This window comes from Procambarus clarkii, chromosome 17 (assembly GCF_040958095.1).
Source record: "Procambarus clarkii isolate CNS0578487 chromosome 17, FALCON_Pclarkii_2.0, whole genome shotgun sequence".
Classification (NCBI taxonomy): domain Eukaryota; kingdom Metazoa; phylum Arthropoda; class Malacostraca; order Decapoda; family Cambaridae; genus Procambarus; species Procambarus clarkii.
The window spans coordinates 38,062,831-38,085,947 of record NC_091166.1 but is presented as its reverse complement, the minus strand read 5'-3'; the positions used below and the strand labels follow the sequence as shown (position 1 = coordinate 38,085,947).

Below are 23,117 nucleotides of genomic sequence, written 5' to 3'. Positions count from 1 at the left end.
GACAATGTCAGACCACGGAGGAAAAATGAAAAAAATGGGCCGTCTGCGCTGTCCACGTATTGTACCTCACCTCACTTCACCATTCTCTCCTGCCTATTTATACCCATCACTCGATCTGTAAAATCACTCCTTCTGAAGATGTATTAATATACGAAAGTACTTAAGGAAATTCCTGTTTCATTTTTCCTCCGAGGTCTGACATTGTCATATATATATATATATATATATATATATATATATATATATATATATATATATATATATATATATATATACATATATATATATATATATATGTATATATATATTGGCGTTTCTGATTTATTTATTGAAGTAAGACTATATAAACCACATTGATAATCAAACAGTTTTGTATAATAAGTTCCGTTCATATCTAATCTTTGAACAAGATATTATGACCCCTTGCAGTTCCCTAAAAAAATCGTGATTAAGAAAAGATTGAACATTGAATGTTTATTAAAAAAAATATAATAAAATAAACATTGCCTTAAGAATACGTATGATAAAAATGTTTATCAGAAAACATTCACATTTTTCCTATATTGAGTGATGGAGAAATCCATCATGCAGACAAACAGGCCACATCGTGTGGTGTGGGGAGGTGGTCGATGATGCGAGTGACAGATGATCAATAACCTTTTCCACACACACACACACCTGTTGATAAAAGCCGCAGGACCTGTCGCACCTTTTCTCCAGGAATAAAGTCTTGTGTAGGAGAGGCGGCCATTTCTTCCCAACAGCCCGAAGGAGCCAATTGAGTGTCGCAAAGACACTCAATGCTATATTGAAAAGTTGTCATAGTTGTGGGTCAAACAACTCTCTCTCTCTGATCAATGTTAAGAGGACTTCAAGACACGAAAGCGCTCAGACATATGAAGACAATGGCACACAGTTAATATTCTCCATGTTTTACTATTTGTTGGTGTACTTTAAACATGTTATCTCTTAGCCTTCTATTTTTTTTTTTTTAGAAAATGTTTGTTAGGCGTTCTCAATTTGTTTTCATGTAATAATTTTCTAATTCTTGGATTATCTTTGCAGACTTCCTCTGAATATGTTCAAGTGGATTGATATCTATTATACATTACTGTACTCAAAAATGAACCATATATATATTATTTAAATGGGGCACATTTAAATGATATATATAATTTAAATGGAGCACAAAATTGAACCATATATATAATTTAAATGGGGTTTAACAAGGACAAGATAAAGCTGAATGAAAACATTAAATTTCACTTCTAGATACAAATCTTAATTTCCAATTTTTCTGATTTCGAGCATTTATAAATTTAATTGTATTGCCTTAAGAGTCCTAATATTCATGACTATCAGATTTTTTCGCATTCCAAAAATGTCAATTACCATTTCGTTCAGCTTATTCGTGGCTTGCAGGCAAAGGGTCACAATAACGTGGCTTAAGTAAGTTGACCAGACCACACACAAGAAGGTGAAGGGACGACGACGTTTCGGTCCATCCTGGACCATTCTCAAGTCGATTGTGAATCGTCTGGTCAACTTATTCGTGGCCTTTCTCCCATCTTCCCCTTTTAGGCTCAGAATCCTTCACTTGTCAGAATTAATCTACAACTAATAATTGATCGTCCACTTTAAAAGTCTATTTCAATATTTTTTGTATTGATTTTGAATCATCTTATTTTTAGGCCACTTTTTTTTTATTTCATCTGAAAATTTACTAACAATGCTAGTCATTCCAGTGCCTCTAAACCTTCCACTTGTAAACGTTTCTCACTTCAATGACACTAACCCGCTTGTGCTTCATAAATAGCCTTACCCTAATCAAATTAAAAAAGCAATAATTACCTTAGTAGACCATTTATTTTATAATTAGTCTTCCTCGAGGCACTGTCAAGAGCTTTACAGGAGATTAGATAATGATGAAATCTTTTCCACTGTTAATTGCTTGAAATCTGCTTGAAAAGAAAGCAAGTTCATTAAACATGTTGTGTGCTAAGTAAAACCAAGATATGGATCCTTGATTAATCTATGTTTTCCAAGATGTAAATGATTGGTTTTATTGATTAACGATTCAAGCAATTTCCCCCACAAAAGACTGAGCTAATTGGTTCGTTGTTCGACGCAAAATATCGATACCACATTCCAAACCCTCGATGATTCCTGAACTTTGCATGACTCACTTTGTTTAATATATATGCAAGACAAGGTTAAGATTAATTTTACATTCTTTAAACACCCTGATAAATACTTCGTGTAGTGTTAAGTTCCTTGGCCAACCTGCATGTGGGTTCGTAAATAATATTATGTAAATAAAATTTACATAATAATATTTACGAACCTTTTTTCCAGACACTGACTACTAGCAATATTGCAAAATGTGATCCCAGTGATAACTTAAGTGACTTTTCACGTCATATATAACTTCCTAAACTGACCATCCACGCTACATGTAACTATTACGATCATATGTGACTGGTTGAAACGGGTCAGTTATTATCTTTACACACTCTTTTACATAATTTATAATTGTTAGCTTTTGGTGTAAATATATATATTTTTTCAAATATATTTTTCGCACCCGGTACATCAGCTAGTATAAAACTAGCGTAAAAGCTTGCCTTTATGGGGTTGTCTGTCCGCCTTTAAATAGCTTTTTACGAAGCTGAAGCAAATCTAGCATTACGTAGAGCGCTCTATTAAAAGGCTTCTAAATGCCATATAAAGTCCCCGTAGTAAAGTAATTATCAAGGAGAAAGATCTTGATGCCCAGCATGGTAATATAACACATGGAAGAGACACGAGGATAATGAGTACGAGAACAAGGAGCTGAGATATGAGGATAATGAGGTAGGGCACAGGAGCAATGAGCTAGGAGGATAGAGTAAAGAAATCGTGCCAAACTACTTGGACATTTAAACACCGAGCAGCAAAGACAACATACATGAAAACAAAGAATTACTGTTTGAGAAAACGCTGAGGTCTTAAAGGTGTCTTCAAACACAAATGTCACTCGGGAAATTGGGATTGTCTACGAGCGTCGGAAATGAAAGTGAAAACCCTCATTGCACAGATTGATTGACTGATAAAGATTAAGCCACCCAAGAGGTGGCACGCAATCATTGCACAGGACCGTCTCCCAGTTATAATGGGAGGAGTGAAATGGACCAGCGTGGGAGATGCTGAAGTGAAGAACCTTTTCTCAACCTCCTGACGATCGACAAGTGGTCGCTCTGTCGACACATAGATGTATTATGATGTTGCTTTTTAGATTCAGCTACTCGGAACACAAAGTTCCAAGTAGCACGGGCTACGGTAAGCCCGTAGTGGACTTACCCGGCACAGGAGTGGGGCTGTAACTGTGTGTGTGTATTAGCATACTGTATTCGTCTGCTATATTATACACTAGGTGTTGTGACACAGTCAAGCAGGTGAGGCTACTCTGTCAAGCGGGTGTAGAGAAGCTGTCAAACAGCTGCGGTGACGCAAACAGGAGCTGTGTAACGAATAGCCACAGTGCCTTGGCTCCTTATACGGTTTCACAACCAAAAGCTGAATATATTTAATTACATTTCCCTATTACATTCCAAAACATCCACAGACTCTTTGGATGTCACGCAAATATGACATGAAGAAATATTATTTGAATTTGATTATTCAAGAAATTTAATTTGCAGAAAGTTTCATTACGTGAGAAATTTTTGCAAATTCTATACCGCCTTTTATTCACTTCTTAGAAAAGCAATAATATAATAATTACAGCTGTCTGAAACATCTCTCACCTGGACAACAGAGTTACAGGCGTCTAATACACTTATTACCTGGATCGTGAGTAGAAAGTTAGATACTTACCTCGATGTCTTATAATATTATATTATATTATATTATATTATATATATATATATATATATATATATATATATATATATATATATATATATATATATATATATATATATATATATATATATATATATATATATATATATAGGCCAATAGACCTTCTGCAGTTACTTCCATTCATATGTTCACTTATCCAATTTATACCCATTGTTTCGTATTCTGTCTTGTGTTTGTCACCTCACCCAAAACTTTTGTACCATATCACCTCATCCAATAGAGTATAAGTACGAAGAATTTGTGTGTAAATTAAGTCTTTGAAAATGTAATATGAATTACGAAACGCGTTCAGGCGTCAGGCAATTAAAAAATGAATTTCTGAGAATTGTTATTTTTATTACCACCGACAGTGAAGAAAAACATAAGAATGATTGAGAAGATTCGTGTTAGAATTATTAATCTTACCTTTTCGGTCATATTCAACAACATATATATATTATATGTATATATACAAGAGTTCTTACATTCTTGTACAGCCACTAGTACGCGTTGCGTTTCGGGCAGGTCCTTAATCCTCTGTTCCCTGGAATACGACCCCGCGAAAAATCGTTTAACAACCAGGTACCCATTTTACTGTTGAGTTAAACAGAGGCTACAGGTAAGGATTTGCGTCCAGTAAATCCTCCCCGGCCAGGATACGAACCCAGGACAAAGACCTCGCGAAACGCCAGGCGAGTGTCTTAACCACTACACCACGGAGACTGCAATTAAAGTAAATAAATAGGTTCTTATTTTTGTAAATAATGGAAAACGAGGTTCACATATAAGATTTTGATCGACAAGAAAAATCACAGCTTCTAGGACACAGGGAATTACGAATCTGCCAAATATGGGCAAAGCTAAAAATTCTTTGTAAAATAAAAATAAAAATTCTTAAAAAAAAAATGGCTTCTTCGTTCAGTGTTGACAAAGAAAACATTCCATCAGGCAGACAAACATAGCACACTGATAGCAGGTGTTGCCGTGAGGGGTGCGGGAGGCAACTGATCAATAGACATTTACACACACCTGTTGACACCTGTCTCCCCATCTCTCGTGCCGAGAAGGAAATTCTTTAATGGTAAAAGTAATTTCACATAACACAGGAAGTCAAGACCAGACTACTTATAACTATATACTAAAAAATAACATTAAAATCTAGTTATATTTTGCCATTTCACTGAAAATCATGAATAGTAAACAATCTGGAGTGAAATATAACAAAATGTAATTACTTAATATTCTTGACGGATACTTTAATTTGAACTGATAATTAGGATTGAGGTCCCTTCCAAAAGGGTCTTCAGATGACGTAGGATATCTGGGGTATCACTTCACCCTGGCGGACTACCATCACTAACGATGGTTCTCGTGTAGTTGTGCTTTACTAGTATGGTGCTTGGGTGGTTCTTCTCCGGCCCCGACCACGGCGGTCTCCGGGTTTGGAGTCCCTGTGCCTTTTTTTTACCAACTTCGAGGTTAACTCCGGAGCTGGAGCCCCCTAGAGCAGTTCGTTGTTGCCTTCAACCTCGTTCTGACAGTTCCTGCGACGGCGCTGGAAACAATCGTATTGGGGTTTGCCTATCCATTGGAGACACATTCAGCGCCGCGGAGAGAGAGGGGACCTGCTGCATGGGTGACAGCTTATACAGCTGTTTCGGCTATCTAGAGAGCCTTGCTTCGGAAAAATAAATTAAATAACTCACGAAAGTTTTGAATATGTAGTAAAATCAAGCATAATATATATATATATATATATATATATATATATATATATATATATATATATATATATATATATATATATATTGCTAAAGTCTTATCGATGCTCATCTTGGGCGGGGGGGGGGGGGGACCTGGAGGGGTTGAAAGACCAAATCAGTAGGAGTCATAAAGGAGGATTCGAACCCGTGCCAAGCTAGCAGCCCCGTGCACTATGAGTCGAGCGCACTTAATGGGCACATAATGTGTTTGCCTCGCCCGCAGGGAGCCCTGACGAGGCAGTAATGAGCCGTGACACTCGCGCTGGATAAATTACACGTGTCATCCCGAGTGGTAAATGGTGAGGGTAATTGTCGCCGTCACGTCCTGATACATTGGTGATGTAAATAAACAACTCCACAAGTGCCCTTATGAGGGTTCGAATCTACGCCCGGGATGTTCCCAGATGCGCCTTAGTCATTTGGAAACCTTGATATATATCACGTTATCCTATAGTCACCTATAGACACATTATATTATATTATATATATATATATATATATATATATATATATATATATATATATATATATATATATATATATATGTCGTACCTAGTAGCCAGAACTCACTTCTCAGCCTACTATTCAAGGCCCGATTTGCCTAATAAGCCAAGTTTTCCTGAATTAGTATATTTACTATAATTTATTTCTTATGAAATGATAAAGCAACCCTTTTCTCTATGTATGAGGTAAAATTTTTTTTATTGGAGTTAAAATTAACGTAGATATATGACCGAACCTAACCAACCCTACCTAACCTAACCTAACCTATATTTATAGGTAAGGTTAGGTTAGGTAGCCAAAAAAAGTTAGGTTAGGTTAGGTTAGGTAAGTTAGGTAGACGAAAAAACTTTAATTCATGAAAACTTGGCTTATTAGGCAAATCGGGCCTTGAATAGTAGGCTGAGAAGTGCGTTCTGGCTATTAGGTACGACATATATATATATATATATATATATATATATATATATATATATATATATATATATATATATATATATATATAGTCATCTTGATACATCACGTTATCGTGATTTCTGTGTGTATTGGTGATTTATAACAGTTGAATGAGTCACCATCTGTCATCTCAAATGAATATGGCTCTGCAGGATTCTTATAATTATTGATAAATAAGGCAATCTTCTTGCAACAACGATAGAAAATTTGGAATAAGGAAATATCATTAATTTCTGTCATTGGAATGTATATAAAAGTATAGCGAACCATTGCATGCTGGAACTTTAATTATCCTTCCACTGCAGAAAGTAATTCGTAGAAGAAGAGCTTTATAATCTTCTGAGGGCCTTGTATCGTCTCGATTTGTGTAAGATTATAGGTACCCGGGAGCTAGGCAACTTACAGAAACACGTAAGACATAGTTAACACCAAGAATCTCTTCTCCTGTGAGGGGATTCGAACCATGGAGAGCCAGGTAAATCATACACCATGGTCCCAAACAAAATGAATTAATTATAACCTAGACGTTAATATCTTCTTATATAAGCATTGGAATTAACCTAGATAACCTTATAGAGCTGAAATAAGATGGTATTAACCTGGAAGTTAATATCTACGTACGGACGCAAAGACGGAACCAAAGCCTAACACCTGTGACAGTTTCTCACCAGACAGCAAATAAACACCTGTTCGTGCGCTGGTGGGAGGGATGTAAAGGGTGGAAAGGAGGGGGGTGGAAAGGGGGGTGGGGGACTTATTTTCGATTTATCAACAAACTAGCAAGAGAGGCAGGAGCATTTTGATGTTTACATTTGTCACAACCCCCATCCATCCACTTCGTACACCAGACGCACTGTTGCCAACACGAACAAGCCAGCTACCTCACACCTCTTGCCACCTGCTCTGTATTTGTTGACACCTGTCTCTAACATGTTGACACCTGTCTCTTACATGTTCACACGTGTATGCAAACCTCTAGAGTGTTACTACATCAGAAATGTATTGTAACTTCCCTATCCTATCCTCATAGGACACGCATCTAAGACAATATAATTCCCTTGTCGACCTCATCAGATCTATAGGGGGGGCCGATCCTGACCCCACCATGACCTTGCCCATACATCTGTTTGGTCACCCTGCAAAGTTTGGTTATGCTAACTCCCAATGTCTTACCTACAGCCTTGGACACACAGGCGGACATCCTGCTGTATAATTATAGATGCTATCTAGCGCACGCTTGATGTAAATGCTATAATTTACTCATGAAAAATTATAATTGCCTGTAATTGAATGTCCGACGTCGGTGTTTGCTTTTGTTTATGAAGATATAAGGTCTGCCTCGTGTCTTCTGAACAATGCAATTCCCGACTCCAGTTGTGTGTATTAATAAATAAGACGGAAACCCCCAAAAATTATACACATAGCAAAGTCAATATAACCTACATGTGTCACGTCAGGTGTATATAACAATTATGGAATCTCTAGTTTGGTTAAGGTTCCAAAACGCCTAGAAACCCGTATGTGTCATTTAAGGTTTAGTGAACACGTGAAGTCTTGCTGTAACTGTCTAATTAGCTTCAGATCTTCAATTTTTATTAAATTATAATTGAAAATAATAAAAACATTTGTGTACCATTTGCAAACACACACGCGCGCATGCGCGCGCACATACACACACACACACACACACAGACCAAAGAGCCAAAGCTCAACCCCCGCAAGCACAAATAGGTGAGTAGGTGAGGTGAGTACACACACACACACACACACACACACACACACACACACACACACACACACACACATACACACACGTACGGCTTAAAAAAATTAAGGAGTCTCCATCAACGCGAAAATTTTAAGATTACTAAAACACCATCGAGTATGTAGTCATGTTGTTGCTGTAACTAATTTGTTCCAACTTTCAACAAGAAAATAACAACCGTGTATATATATATATATGTCGTACCTAGTAGCCAGAACGCACAATTTGGCCTACTATGCAAGGCCCGATTTGCCTAATAAGCCAAGTTTTCCCTAATTAATATATTTTCTGTAATTTTTTTCTTATGAAATGATAAAGCTACCCATTTCATTATGTATGAGGTCAATTTTTTTTTTATTGGAGTTAAAATTAACGTAGATATACGACCGAACCTAACCAACCCTACCTAACCTAACCTAACCTATCTTTATAGGTTAGGTTAGGTTAGGTAGCCGAAAAAGTTAGGTTAAGTTAGGTTAGGTAGATTAGGTAGTCGAAAAACAATTTATTCAGGAAAACTTGGCTTATTAGGCAAATCAGGCCTTGCATAGTAGGCTGAGAAGTGCATTCTGGCTACTAGGTACGACATATATATATATTATCCTCGTTGGCAAGGAACTGTTGGCATAATCCTTGTTGGTGTAGGAACTTGAATATTTAAGTCATATCACTGCAGCTTAATCAAAACAGAAATGTAAAAACCCTTCTTGCTATTTTTGTTAAAAATTTCTTAAGCTATAATGCCTATTTTCTTGTAGTCTCTCCGGCTGCTCTTCCTCCATCCCAGTCACGCTTGACTCGGCTCGAACCGTTGGCGAGAAGCACCTTGTGACATGTGTGAAGGATCACAGCTCCGAAACTTTAATGAAGTTCTGCGTCTTTTCGCATGAGGTTGGCAGCGTCGTGTTATCAAGCCAGCCGCCTCCTGAAGCAGAGAAGCAGACACTGAGGAAAGGCTGCTGCTGCTGCTGCTGCTGCTGGCGGTGAAGGGGCCCCAACGAGCGCTGACGCTGATGGAGCAGGCAATGCACGTTAGCATTACTAGCGAACGACCGCCGCTAACTCACGCCGGAGAAAATATCCGAGTATTTTTCAGGCGAGAATTCCAAGAGGTGTTGGGGTGGCGATCTCCGCTGATAGCTTCGGCAAGATCGATGGTCACCTCGAGGTTGAACTGCATCCAGACGCCAGACTCGAAGCACTCTGCGGGATGCCGTTTCTTGCGGAGGACACAAGCACGGGTTGGAATCAATTCGGAAACAATACTTACATTCTTTACTTTGGAAGTTTATTCCTGTTTTATTCTTGTCTTTTGTGCTTGCGAAGTCACGCCTTAGCGAGCTCCTGGTATTACTCGTTTATTGCGACAACTGACGTCATTCTAAATTCTATATTATTAATAACTTTGTACTGATTTCCTCGAGTTATATATACTTTTAAATCTTATATTTTATTTACATCTCTTACAGAGAAGATCGTTCTTGTATCTGTATTGGTAATTTGTAACAGTATTTTCCATTCATGTGTTCTAGTTCGGCTATTTCTCATTCTGCATACACTGTTTCTTTGTATCATCTTTCTCGTTATAATCCTATACGTCGTAATCATATCTTGCCTATTCTTTCTGACTCTAGTTTGGTTAGGTTAGTAAATGTGATTTCCATCCTTAGTAGTTATAAGTTTCAAAATTTCTGAGACTAGATGGCATTTATTAGAGATAAGGGTTAGCATGGATTTGTCAAAATATCTTTTGTGTCGGATGATTATTCTCATTAGATTTGCATCATTCACAAACAGTGAAATGAATGGGTAAAATAACGTTGTCAGATCATTAAGGTCCATTGACTACAAAATAGTAGTTAGGCTAAGAGGGTGACCCTCAGTTTGATATGAAAATTATTCCTTGAGGCAATTAAGTATTTTTTCAGGTCCAACAGCTTACTGCTCCAGCTTGCATTGACTCTCTCACGATCAGTTGTGTCAAACACTCTCTGCCAGTCGTGGAAGACGCAGTCATTCCACCTCTCTATCTCCCCTGTTCGGTGAGATTCCCCATTGCTAAGTTTGGTTTAATATTTAGGCAAATAGGTTAATTTCTTTAGGCCCTTTGGATCTCCCGATTTCTTTCATGTAGTGAAAGCTGAACTGAGTGGGCGCCTGACAGCTGAGTGGACAGTGCTTCGGATTCGTAGTCCTGAGGTTCCGGGTTCGATCCCCGATGGAGGCGGAGACAAATGGGCAAAATGTTTCTTTCACCCTGATGCCCCTGTTACCTAGCAGTAAATAGGTCCCTGGGAGTTAGACAGCTGCTACGGGCTGCTTCCTGGGAGTGTGTAACAAAAAGAAGGCCTGATCGAGGACCGGGCCGCGGGAACGCTAAGCCCCGAAATCATCTCAAAATAACCTCAAGATAGTACAATGCTGGATATAAATGCGGCTGACACCTGCCTTTAGTATAATGTCTTTCGTCTTCTTTCATGTAAAAAAGTATCATATAGACTATTTTGCAGACATCCTGGCTCATAACTGTTGGTCCATCCAGTTATTCTAAGCATGTTCTTCACGCTTCCTGTCACTTCTCTTTTGGTAGTTATGTGGTCTCTTGCCACTTGGTAGTTGTTCAGCGTCAAGTGGTAGTTCAACCACTTGACGAAGTTGTTCAGCGTCAAAGAGACTTATATAGCCTTTGCTTTAGCGGCCTGCACGGCAGAGACCCCAGAGACACTTAAAGATGTTACACGACCAAACATCACATTCACTCCAAACATCTACCACCTGCGGGTTATTCATGCCCGTGCCACCTCTAGCTATGGCTTAACCTCCAACAACAACAACAACAGCTCTGCATGCCTCTATAATTTTATGGTTATCTACCCCTCTATCTTTTCCATAACCAATTTTTGTTATCATTTTCATTATGTTCATGTTCCGCCTGATTGCCTAAACTACTCAACATACGTTGTGAAGTAATTTAGGCTGGTCCCTTGCGTCTGACACTGTGTTCGACTGACCATATTTACTGAGTTTATTTGGTCTTGTTGCTTTATTTGTATTTCTCACATTAGTATAGATGTCGTGACTCCGATCCGCTATGTTCCTTTCTATATTTCAAACTTGTATTTTTGCTGTTCATTTGAGCTTATCAGTTCCTGCCAGTTGAATTATATGAGAACGTGATTTATTATTTGTCTCATAAAGAGGGGGTTAAACATCATCAATTTATTTGCAATTTCTTGGTAACCTAACCATTTTATTTTTTCACATACAACTTTACCTGGTAAACTTTCAAACTTGTATTTTTGCTGCTCATTTGTGCCTTTCAGTTGCTGCCAGTCAAATTATATGAGAACGTGCAATTTATTATTTGTCTCGTAAAGGGGGTTTAAACATCATCAAATTATTTGCATTTCCTAGTTATTTAAGCATCTAATTTGACGTGTTTTCTCTCTTTGTTCTCAATATTACTAGATTATAAGAACGTCAGTTATATTTTTTCATTTGGGTCATACGACCCCTTTTTTCCCCTTTCACTTCCCATTTCCGTCAACATTAATTGGTATTTAAAATGGAAATGATGTTTGATCACTGATCATCAGCGTCGTAATGGGTTGTTCCTGAAGCTTTCGTTGTGCAGTGATGCTGGGCTGTTACTCCCGTTCTAAAGGCTTCCTCTTGATAAGATGTGTTGGGTCACTCCTCTCCATTACCCGCAGCAACAGCGGCGTTAGTGGAGCATATTCACCCCTACAAGGTCATTCTGGAGCATGAGTGAAGCATATTCACCCCTACAAGGTCACTCCGGGGCATGAGTGGAGCATATTCACCCCTACTCTGTCACTCTGGGCATGAGTGGAGCATATTCACCCCTACAAGGTCACTCCGGGGCATGAGTGGAGCATATTCACCCCTACAAGGTCACTCCGGGGCATGAGTGGAGCATATTCACCCCTACAAGGTCACTCTTGGGCATGAGTGGAGCATTTCTAGCCACCAGTGAACGCATGACTGGACCACACACTAGAAGGTGAAGGGACGACGACGTTTCGGTCCGTCCTGGACCATTCTCAAGTCGATTGTGATCGACATTGTGACAAGCGACTTGAGAATGGTCCAGGACGGACCGAAACGTCGTCGTCCCTTCACCTTCTAGTGTGTGGTCTGGTCAACATACTTTAGCCACGTTATTGTGATTCATCGCCTGCATGACTGGAGGTACGAGTTTGCATGTTAACACGAAGACCTTTGTGTATTCGTACTATCATGAAGCCAGTATCATATTGGTTATGTACTGTGTATGTATGCATGAATGCATGTGCATTTGTACGCTCATAAGTGCATGAATACATGTGCGTTCGTACGTTCATGTGTGCTTGTTTGTTTGACATGCACCAATGTATATACTGCACAAGTGTACAGTATATATGTATTGCCTAACTTGAACGTTCTAAATTGCACGTTAACATGTCAATGTACTAGGTATTATATATATATATATATATATATATATATATATATATATATATATATATATATATATATATATATGTCGTACCTAGTAGCCAGAACTCACTTCTCAGCCTACTATGCGAGGCCCGATTTGCCTAATAAGCCAAGTTTTACTGAATTAATATATTTTTTCTAATTTTTTTCTTATGAAATGATAAAGCTACCCATTTCATTATGTATAAGGTCAATTTTTTTTTATTGGAGTTAAAATTAACGTAGATATATGACCGAACCTAACCAACCCTACCTAACCTAACCTAACCTATCTTTATAGGTTAGGTTAGGTTAGGTAGCCGAAAACGTTAGGTTAGGTTAGGTTAGGTAGGTTAGGTTGTCGAAAAAACATTAATTCATGAAAACTAGGCTTATTAGGCAAATCAGGCCTTGCATAGTAGGCTGAGAAGTGAGTTCTGGCTACTAGGTACGACATATATATATATATATATATATATATATATATATATATATATATATATATATATATATATATATATATATATATATATATATATATATATATATATATATATTTCTGTAGGAAGTATTAAGCAAAACAAGATCCAATTACCCACCTCCTTCATCCTCCACACAAAAGCCCATTACACAATGAGAACAAATACAGTCCAGCAGCAGATAAGCCCTTCACAACCCCTCCAACAACCCTCTATTACAACTGGTAAACAAAGGTGCCGAGGGGGGTTATTACTGAACATTTTGCCCGAGGGCGAGCCATGAGCACGGGGGAGCCATTACATCCAAAATAATTGTGTTTCGTTATGATATAACGTGAATCAGGCTCAATAAATAACCCCCTCCGAAAATTGTGTGTTCTGCTAAAAGCCACATTAAAATGGGGTTTAAATTACACAGCATGCCTAGATCTGGTTATTTATGATGCGGATGGCTGGATGGGGATGAGGATGGGTGAATAGGGGAAGAGGGTGAATGGGAGAAAGGTGTGAATGAGGGAAGGGTGTGGAATGGGGGAAGGGAATGATTGCTGGTCAGGACTTCTGCACTAACATATTAAGAATTCCAGACCAGTACTCAACAACCAGCTAACACATAATTACATTCTACCCACTTCAAGACCCAGAGCCAACGCAGAAACGGCATCCAATGACCCTTCCTAAGGATACATTTATTACCCAATTAATACCCCTAATGTTTTGCCATTCATCCACTTCCTCTGTATTACCTCACCCAAAGAGTATATACTCCGATGTTAAACACAGTAAAATTGTCTTGTAAATTAAAATGAAAATTAAACATTGAAAATGTAAGGTGTACCTTGCGAAACGCATCCCCAGGGATCAGGCTATAATAAAGTGTGAAAATGAACTTTGGAGAGTTAATTTTTCAACTTCTCTCGACAGAGAGAAAGAACATAAGAAATAGTGAGAAGATTTGTGTTAGAATCATTAATCTTACCCTTTCGATCATATTCAACAACATTTTATATTATATATATATATATATATATATATATATATATATATATATATATATATATATATATATATATATGCGAACAAGCCTGAATGGTCCCCAGGACTATATGCAACTGAAAACTCACACCCCAGAAGTGACTCGAACCCATACTGCCAGGAGCAGTGCAACTGGTATGTACAGGACGCCTTAAACCACTTGACCATCACGACCGGACATAAGGAAGTGATAGCCGAAGCTATATATAATATATATAATAGCTTCGGCTATCACTTCCTTATGTCCGGTCGTGATGGTCAAGTGGTTTAAGGCGTCCTGTACATACCAGTTGCATTGCTCCTGGTAGTATGGGTTCGAGTCACTTCTGGGGTGTGAGTTTTCAGTTATATTATATATATATATATATATATATATATATATATATATATATATATATATATATATATATATATATATATATATATATATATATATATATATATTTATATATATATATATAATTATGAGAAAATTTAATTTTGTTTCACCCAGATATCATTTATCGCTTCTTACTTCAATTCATAAGGTTTAATTTTCCCCACTTTCTCAAGCCTGGCATGCTTATGCCTCTCTTATACTATCTGTAGATACTTGTTAATATCTACTCTCCCCCTCTCTCTCCCTCACCCTCCTCCGTCTACCCACACTCTCTCTCTCACCTTTCTCTGTCCTGCTTCTCATCCTGATGTCGCTCTTTCCTCCCCAAACACGCCTCCAAAGGACACGATCTGTAGGATATTTGCAGCAGGGAATCACGTGAACACCGGGGAATTTGTGTATGAATAATTTCACTCTCATTTCCCTCTCTTTGGATGATGTGTAGACGTGTTTGTGACGGGTTGAAAACGCGTGTACCTGGAAATATTCTCTTTTGGGTACAAATGGACTGTAAGCTCGCAGTGCATGGATAAAAATACCCAAACAAGCTGTATATGACATTATCATTATCGCCAGATAAGCAAAACAAAATGGATATAGTGTATGTTCTCTGTAATAGTTAAATATGGCACTCTAAGCATGTTTACTTGGACTGATTCTAGGCTCATTACGAAACTGATGTCAGCAGCACATGGCAATCAGGAAAAATAATTGCTGTAGCGAAGTTAAACAAGAATTTTTTTAGAACAATGTACACAGACCGTGTGCGACAAATAGTTGACTATTATAAACTAACGGCATTGAAACAGCCATTATAAAAATCTAAATATAAATAAAAGAGCCAGACATAATTACTTTAAACTACATGACTGAGCTATAAGGAATGGCAAAATAACTAAAAGTACAAGAGAGAAGAAAGAGACAGAGAGAGACAGAGAGAGAGAGAGAGAGAGAGAGAGAGAGAGAGAGAGAGAGAGAGAGAGAGAGAGAGAGAGAGAGAGAGAGAGAGAGAGAGAGAGAGAGACAGAGAGAGAGAGAGAGAGAGAGAGAGAGAGAGAGAGAAAGAGAGAGAGAAAAAGAGAGAAAGAGAGATTCGCCGATAGCAATAAGGATGATTTCTCTGCAGAATTGAAGAGAATTTTTATTTATTTATTTTTGAAAATGGTGTCGATGAAATATCCGAGTCAGGTATAGTGAACTCTCTGTATTTGTGTGAAATGTGACAAGAAGCAAAACACAAAGGATGGACTGGAGGAAATACGGCTAAAGAACAGACGAACACGGGAATAGATACAACCGAGGCAAGAATAAGAACAAACATAAGAGCGTATCGCTGAGCTACTAAAATATTCTTTCTAAAGCTAAGAAATATCCAAAACTACTGCAGTCACATGAGAAGAAAAATGACAGTGAACGACGAAGAGATAAGATTACGAAAAATGGGAGGGAAAAACACAGAAAGAGCTGAGGAAACATGAGAGGAACTAAATGACAATCTCCATGGTGTTCACAACAGAGCCTGAACAGCTCCCGGTGCTAGAAGAGTCAGTAACCTAAGATGAGAGACTGATAAACATTGAGATAACAGCAGAGGAAGAAACAAATAACGTCTCAAACAACTTTCGTCTAAAACAATAAAATTAAAGCTATTGGCCCAGAAAACTTGTCACCGTGGATGTTAAAAGCAGCAAGACGAACGCTCGGATTCTTAGCGTTCGTCTTGCACTGATCTTAAGTGATTCACTTACAAAGGGAGAATTACCCAACTGACAGAAAAGGCAAATGTGGAACCAAATTTCAAGAAAGGAGATAGAAAATAGGCACTTAACCACAGACCAATATCAATGACAATCATCCTCTGCAAAGAAGTCTAAAGAATAATCTGAATAAGACTAGTTACTCACCAAGAGAAAATTCAATACGTAAACAAACATCAACATGGCTTTAAGTAAGGGAAATCATGCAGACGAGGAGTCACAATAACGTGGCTGAAAAATGTTGGCCAGACCACACAGTAGAAAGACAATCAAGACAATCGCCTTGAGAATGGTCCAGGACGGACCGAAACGTCGTCGTCCCTTCACTTTCTAGTGTGTGGTCAGGTCAACATAAGGGAAATCATGCCTAACGAAACTACTGGAGGTCTATGATAAAGTAAAGAAAATAAGGCAGAGCAATGGTTGTATTTCTGGACTGCCAAAAAGCCTTTGATACAGTCCCTCACTAGAGATTACTACACAAACTTCAAATACATGAAAGATTAAACGAAAAAGCCCTGACAGTGGGTAGGGAATTTCGTAACAATCAGAAATTAAAGAGTAAGTGAGGGGCAAGAAGCCGGACTGGCATATAGTAACATGGAGAGTACCTCAAGGTTCCGGGAGACATCTCCCGTCACGCAGGGTGCAGTCGCACCTCCACAGATCTCCAGTATCAGCTCTTGATACTGGTAATGGCTCAAAAGGGCCACCACTTACGGGCTATTCATGCCTGTGCCACCTTTTGGGTGGCTTAATCTTTATCAATCATCAATCAATCAATCTCAAGGTTCTTACGGGTTATTCATGCCCGTGCCACCTCTTGGGTGGCTTAATCTTCATCAATCACCTCAAGGATCGGTGCTGAAACCCATACCATTTCTCATTTCAACGTAAAGAAGTCGAGTCCTATATGTCGACGTTTGCAGATGATTTGCAGAATTAACGAGAAAAGTTGTAACAGATGAAGACTGTAAGACCCTCCACGTTGACCTAAGCTGAAGAATTTGTCAAAGAAAACACAAATATTTTGTATTTGGATCGATCAAAAGACAAATATATGTATTTAGGGCTTACCATTTATGAATTTCATTTTAATTATATAGAATTGGTTACAGTCTTTGCGAAGCCTGTCTATTAAAACGCGCGAGAGTCTTTGGTTGGCCAACGAAAGAATCAACCAACTTTGATTATTTGGTAGATCTTGGAAAGTGCAATTATTAACTCAGTATTTAAATTTGAGTGATACTGCAACTTCGTTTTGTTCACAATACTCGAATTTGCTATTAAAAGTAATTTTTTGAGATACTACAAGGCTTGACCGTGAGACTAATATCGCAGCGACTACATTCATATCTTAGTAATTACCTTCTACTATTTTCTCGCAACTTTTTGGAGGGTCTGAAAGCCTGGAAAGTACACTCCAGTTTGGTCAATAGTGATTTTCGACATTCTGTCGCAGAGTGAACGTCGAATTTTCTGTTGTAAAAGCACCATTGCAGTTTATTTGCTCTCTAGAATGCGGCTAAAATGCCAGTAAAAAGCTTAAGTGTGCAAGTATGTTTAGTGGAAAGCGAAAGGGCAGGCAGGCGCAGCAAAGTGGTGATTGTGTGCTTTTATACACTCTCGATGCTTTCACTCTGGACGTAAAGCGCTTGTCTTTTTTCCTTCTGTCAATGGCTGGTCAGGTAAGCTAGTACATTTGTGTGCGGCTGGTAGACAGCTGTGCGACCAGCCGTCTACCAGCACTATCCTCTCTCCCTGCATGTTTGGTTGAACTTTGACCCCCCCTCCCCCCGAACAAGCCGTAAATACTTATACATTTACCATTTTGTAAACATTGCTGCCACTCTCCTCGACGTTTACTGTACAAAATATTCAGTGCTTTTACACGTATGTTTATGGGTGAGAGTTACCACACTTGCGCTGTACATCAGAATGGTAGCGATAAAAGACCTTTTTCCTGTGTACGAAATGGTTTATTGCATGACATAAACCATTTTTTTTGAGTTGACTGCCATTTAAGTTCTACTACTATTTTTAGTTGCCGATATTTACATAATGGTAACGCTTGTGTCACGCTATGTACACCACGGACAGCCAGTAGCTTCATAGAGCCGTCCGTAGACACGGGGAACATGTGAGAAAAGTACAAACTCGAGACTTAAAATATAAGATATTTTGATACAAGCATTGCTAGGTCCCTCTCTGCTGTACCCTGGTGACCTCTGTGCCCTGGAGGCATATGCTGAACACACTGAAGACCCTCTGGCTTTATATCATCTAGTAAAGTTGCGTTAGCGTTATACTTGTCGGTCTAAAATAATGTTCCCGCTTGTGAGACCATTGTTTTCATTGAGAAGACAGGGTTCGAAACTATGTTGTCTGCCCACTTTCTTAGGTCTGTAAGTATTTTACATGTGCCGACCATGTCTCTGACTTGGCTCTTCATGCTTACAGTTTTGTAAGGCTGAGTTTTTTTTTAGCTTTTCTTCAAACATTTTAAAAATTATTATATGCTATAAGAAACGAGGTTTCCCAGTTCATAACAATTCTCAAACCAGCTTCATTTCTGTTCATTTTATGTAGGCCTCAGGTGACAAGATTTATGTTATTTCAACTTCAACTCGTTCCTTGACACCAGGAAGTGATTCTCCTTGTGCAGCATTCTTCTCGTTCACTATTTGCTGAGTTAACGGTCTTATTGGGCTTTTTATACAATTTCTTCAGTGCATCATCATCATCATCGAATTCCAGCACTACCACAGAGCCTGTACGTCAGGCCTTAGGAACCTGGGACTAGATTCACGAAACAGTTACGCAAGTACTTACGAACGTGTACATCTTTCCTCAATCTTTGACGGCTTTGGTTACATTTATTAAACAGTTTACAAGCGTGAAAAGTTCTCAATCAACTGTTGTTATTATTATAAACAGCCTCCTGGTGCTTCGGAGCTCATGAACAGTTTAATAATTGTAAACAAAGCCGCAAAAGAGTGAGAAAAGATGTACTGCTTCGTAAGTGCTTGCGTAACTGCTTCTTGAATCTGGAAATGGGGCTTAAGAGCAACGCTTAACTCCCTCTGTAACGATCAATATTTGTATGAATCCATCTCATGAGCTTTGCGTCTTCTGCAGATGTCATCATGAAGCCGAAGTCCAGTTGTATCTCTCTAATTATATTCAAACATGTCTATACCTCTCATATTAAAGTTACCCTCTATCTTGAGCTCATCAGTCATATCCTCTTTCGTCTTGATTGTCCCTCAATCACACCATTTTCGTCCTACTGCTGAGAGTAGGTAGTTCTCTTTTAGTATATAGTTAGCCCCCCTGCGTCCATCACACACACACACACACACACACACACACACACACACATCTCTACACTTAACACATGAAGGCAAGAGGAAGATATATATTATGTTTTGATATTTTTCAGATGATGGGGAGCCGTGGGCGCGAGCAGAGTCACCTGGTGGTGGTAGTTGGGACGCTGTCCTGCCTCCTGCTCCACACCGTGTCCCAGCCCCTCCCAGGGATCCAGAAAACAGCAGGTAACTATCACCTTTCATGTCGTGTACACACACACACGAAAGGGAGAAGTGGATCTCAGAATCTATTTCTATAATTTACGTACTATACGGTAGTATAATTATACATAATACTATAGTTCTGTTATGTATAACAGAAATAGGATCCCTTGATGGTTTCAAGCGTAGGTTAGACATATATATATAAATGAGATTGGTGGATATAAATAGGAGCTGCCTCGTATGGGCCAATAGGTCTTCTGCAGTCACCTTCATTCATATGTTATGTAATTTGCGTGATATTCTATATTCAATATTATTTATATTTTAAAATTACAATTGGTGGCTTCCTTCCTTGTAGTTGGTATTCCTCGTAAATTTGATGCAACTGGATTTGAATCGCTGCTTCAACATGTGATTCTTGCCGGAGGAGTTTTAACACACTTCACTCCTCTCTAAGGCCTCAATTTTGCAACCATATTTTCGTCATTGCCCTTAAAACCACCCGTACCCCTGGTACTATTGCACGGTTATTCAGCCTCTATTATCCCAACGGTACCCTTCCGCCTACACTGCTACCAAACCACTCCAAACACACACCTTCACCCCCAGTACCACGACACTGTGGCACACCACTATATATATGTGTGTGTGTGTGTTAGACACACACACACAATTATATATATATATATATATATATATATATATATATATATATATATATATATATATATATATATATATATATATATATATAATGTATATATATTCTTACCTATAACTGCATCAAGCGTCCAATTTTAAGGCAAGATTAAAACCACCACGAAGGAACTAACATCATTTCTCAGTGGGTAATAAGTGTGTGAGAGGACTTGGTAAATATGAGCTGGAGATAAAGCGATGTCAGCCCTCGCGGCCGCACCCCACTCCACTCTTCCCTCCAAATAGCTTCCTCGATATTATATTACGGTTCTCTGAAGTGAGGCAGAAAGCAATTTTGCTTGGCGGAAAACTGGTGTAGATAACTTACCATCTTAGGCTTTATTAAAGAGTTCTATAAAAACCTGTTTCGGAGTTCCCTCTCATTGATATATGCGGCGGGTTTTTTTTAGCGTATGGGTTAATCCCCTATTACACAGGATGAATATATTTCTGCATGATAAACCCGTTGTTTGAACGTCATCCCTTGTGTGCTTCTGTTGACCCCTGCAGTAATTTGACTCAATTTCTCCAGCCATATACTCCTCGAGGTTAGTCATATGGTTTTCCATTATGTAGAGCCCAGCATTTCGCTCAACCCAGCCAAACAATCATGAATTTAACTAGGATTACTTATTGGAAATTAGTCCTCATTTTTCTTGTTCATTCATATTTCTCCTTTGTCTTTCTTAACAACGAAATACTTGGTTATTGCCCAAGTAAATATGTTAGCGAAATCATATTATTTGCTCTCATTTGTTAACAATACTCTGGTCATTCTTATGAGGTAAATATATCAGTAAATGCTGTCAAAATTCGAATAGAAAATATTTGTCCAAAAAGGTGAAAGGCTAATGCATATATCACCTATATAAAACAATAATATTATTGTAGGATTTTTTTTAAGTGATTTGTGATAACATGGAAAAATAACTCTTTTTTTCGCCTGAGAGACGCCAGAAAAAAATATAATATATAGGCTCGAACCCGTTACCAAGCGATTGCCAGTTTGTCACAATTACTCCTCTGCCAACAGCTCCCCATAAGAACTGGAACTTGTAAATCAACCAAGGATCCTGTTATACATAAATAATCTACACAACCTCTAACCAGCTTTGCATAATTTTGGAGAGTATCAGAATAAGTAACGACCTGAGTCAACATTTGTGTGCAGGCAGAGAGTTGTTAATTAGATAACGTGTTGAGGAAAAAAAACATGATATTAAGAAAGATTTATCGCTTTAAACCTAATTGATGATGGAGCTAAAACACTAGAATTATTCAGAATTATTTAAAGTTTAGAAAGTACTTGGAGGAACGAGGCAGGATTGAACAAGTTTATCCTAGGTCATCGCAGGCGCTCCCGCCCTCCCAACATCCTACTACAAGGATTTTCTCAATAAACAGTGTATCACGTTATTGCACTTTCATTGTGTTAATGATTTCTTTCCTGACGAAACTATATATCGAGAGAAATGTGGTTTACAGTGTCTTTGTCCACGTCGTTGTCAGGTGCTCGATCACACTCAGGACTTGAGGCACTGATAAGTATGCCACACACACCAGAAGATGAAGAAACGGCGACGTTTCGGTCGTCGAAACTCACGTAAGACTTGATAATGGTCCAGGACGGACCGAAACGTCGTCGTCTCCTCATCTTCTGGTTTGGTGTGGTCATCATATCTTCAGACACATTGTTGTGACCCATCGTCTGTTCTGGTGAGGACGATGATTCTACAAGTTGGTTGCTCGGTCAGTAATTTTTCCCTGTCGAGGTGTCATTAATACTCATGTTGATACTCTAACATCCCAGTGGTGTGTGTATGTGTGTGTGTGTGTGTGTGTGTGTGTGTGTGTGTGTGTGTGTGTGTGTGTGTGTGTGTGTGTGTGTGTGTGTGTGTGTGTGTATGTGTGTGTGTGTAGGAGAAAAAAAGTTGATTGATTAACAGTTGAGAAGCGGGCCGAAAGGGCAGAGTTCAACCCCCGCAAGCACAACCAGGTGAATACAACTAGGTGAATACACAGTGGCATAGCATACAGTCTACTGTACAACCGGTTTACGATCTATACTATACAATCTATACGCACACACACATACACCATCTATACTATACGTGCCAGGTGACGATGCCTTACACTCTTCGGCATGTTTCCTGCGATAAAATAAAGGCAACATTCACCGAATAAACTGAGACAAGAGTCTCTTATACATGGTTAAAATATGGAAATAAACTAAGATTACGAGAGAATAATTGCTAGGAGACTACTCAACCTGTCATATAAATTCGATGCTATTCCAGCCGCTCCGATCCATACTCTATTTCCGTTTAATTACAAACCAAATTTATTACCCGATTTATTCTATTTTTTGCTTGTGAATTGAAAAAAA

The 23,117-nt window shown here is 38.5% G+C and overlaps 1 protein-coding gene across 1 annotated transcript in view; it reads left to right on the top strand.

Moving 5' to 3' along the window:
- The window catches only part of LOC138365658 (uncharacterized), a 125,328-nt gene that overhangs the window by 71,482 nt on the left and 30,729 nt on the right, over window positions 1-23,117 (top strand). The window contains exon 2 of the mRNA XM_069326144.1: window positions 19,939-20,053. Coding sequence (XP_069182245.1) covers window positions 19,939-20,053 — 115 coding nt within the window. The remainder of the gene's footprint in view (window positions 1-19,938; window positions 20,054-23,117) is intronic.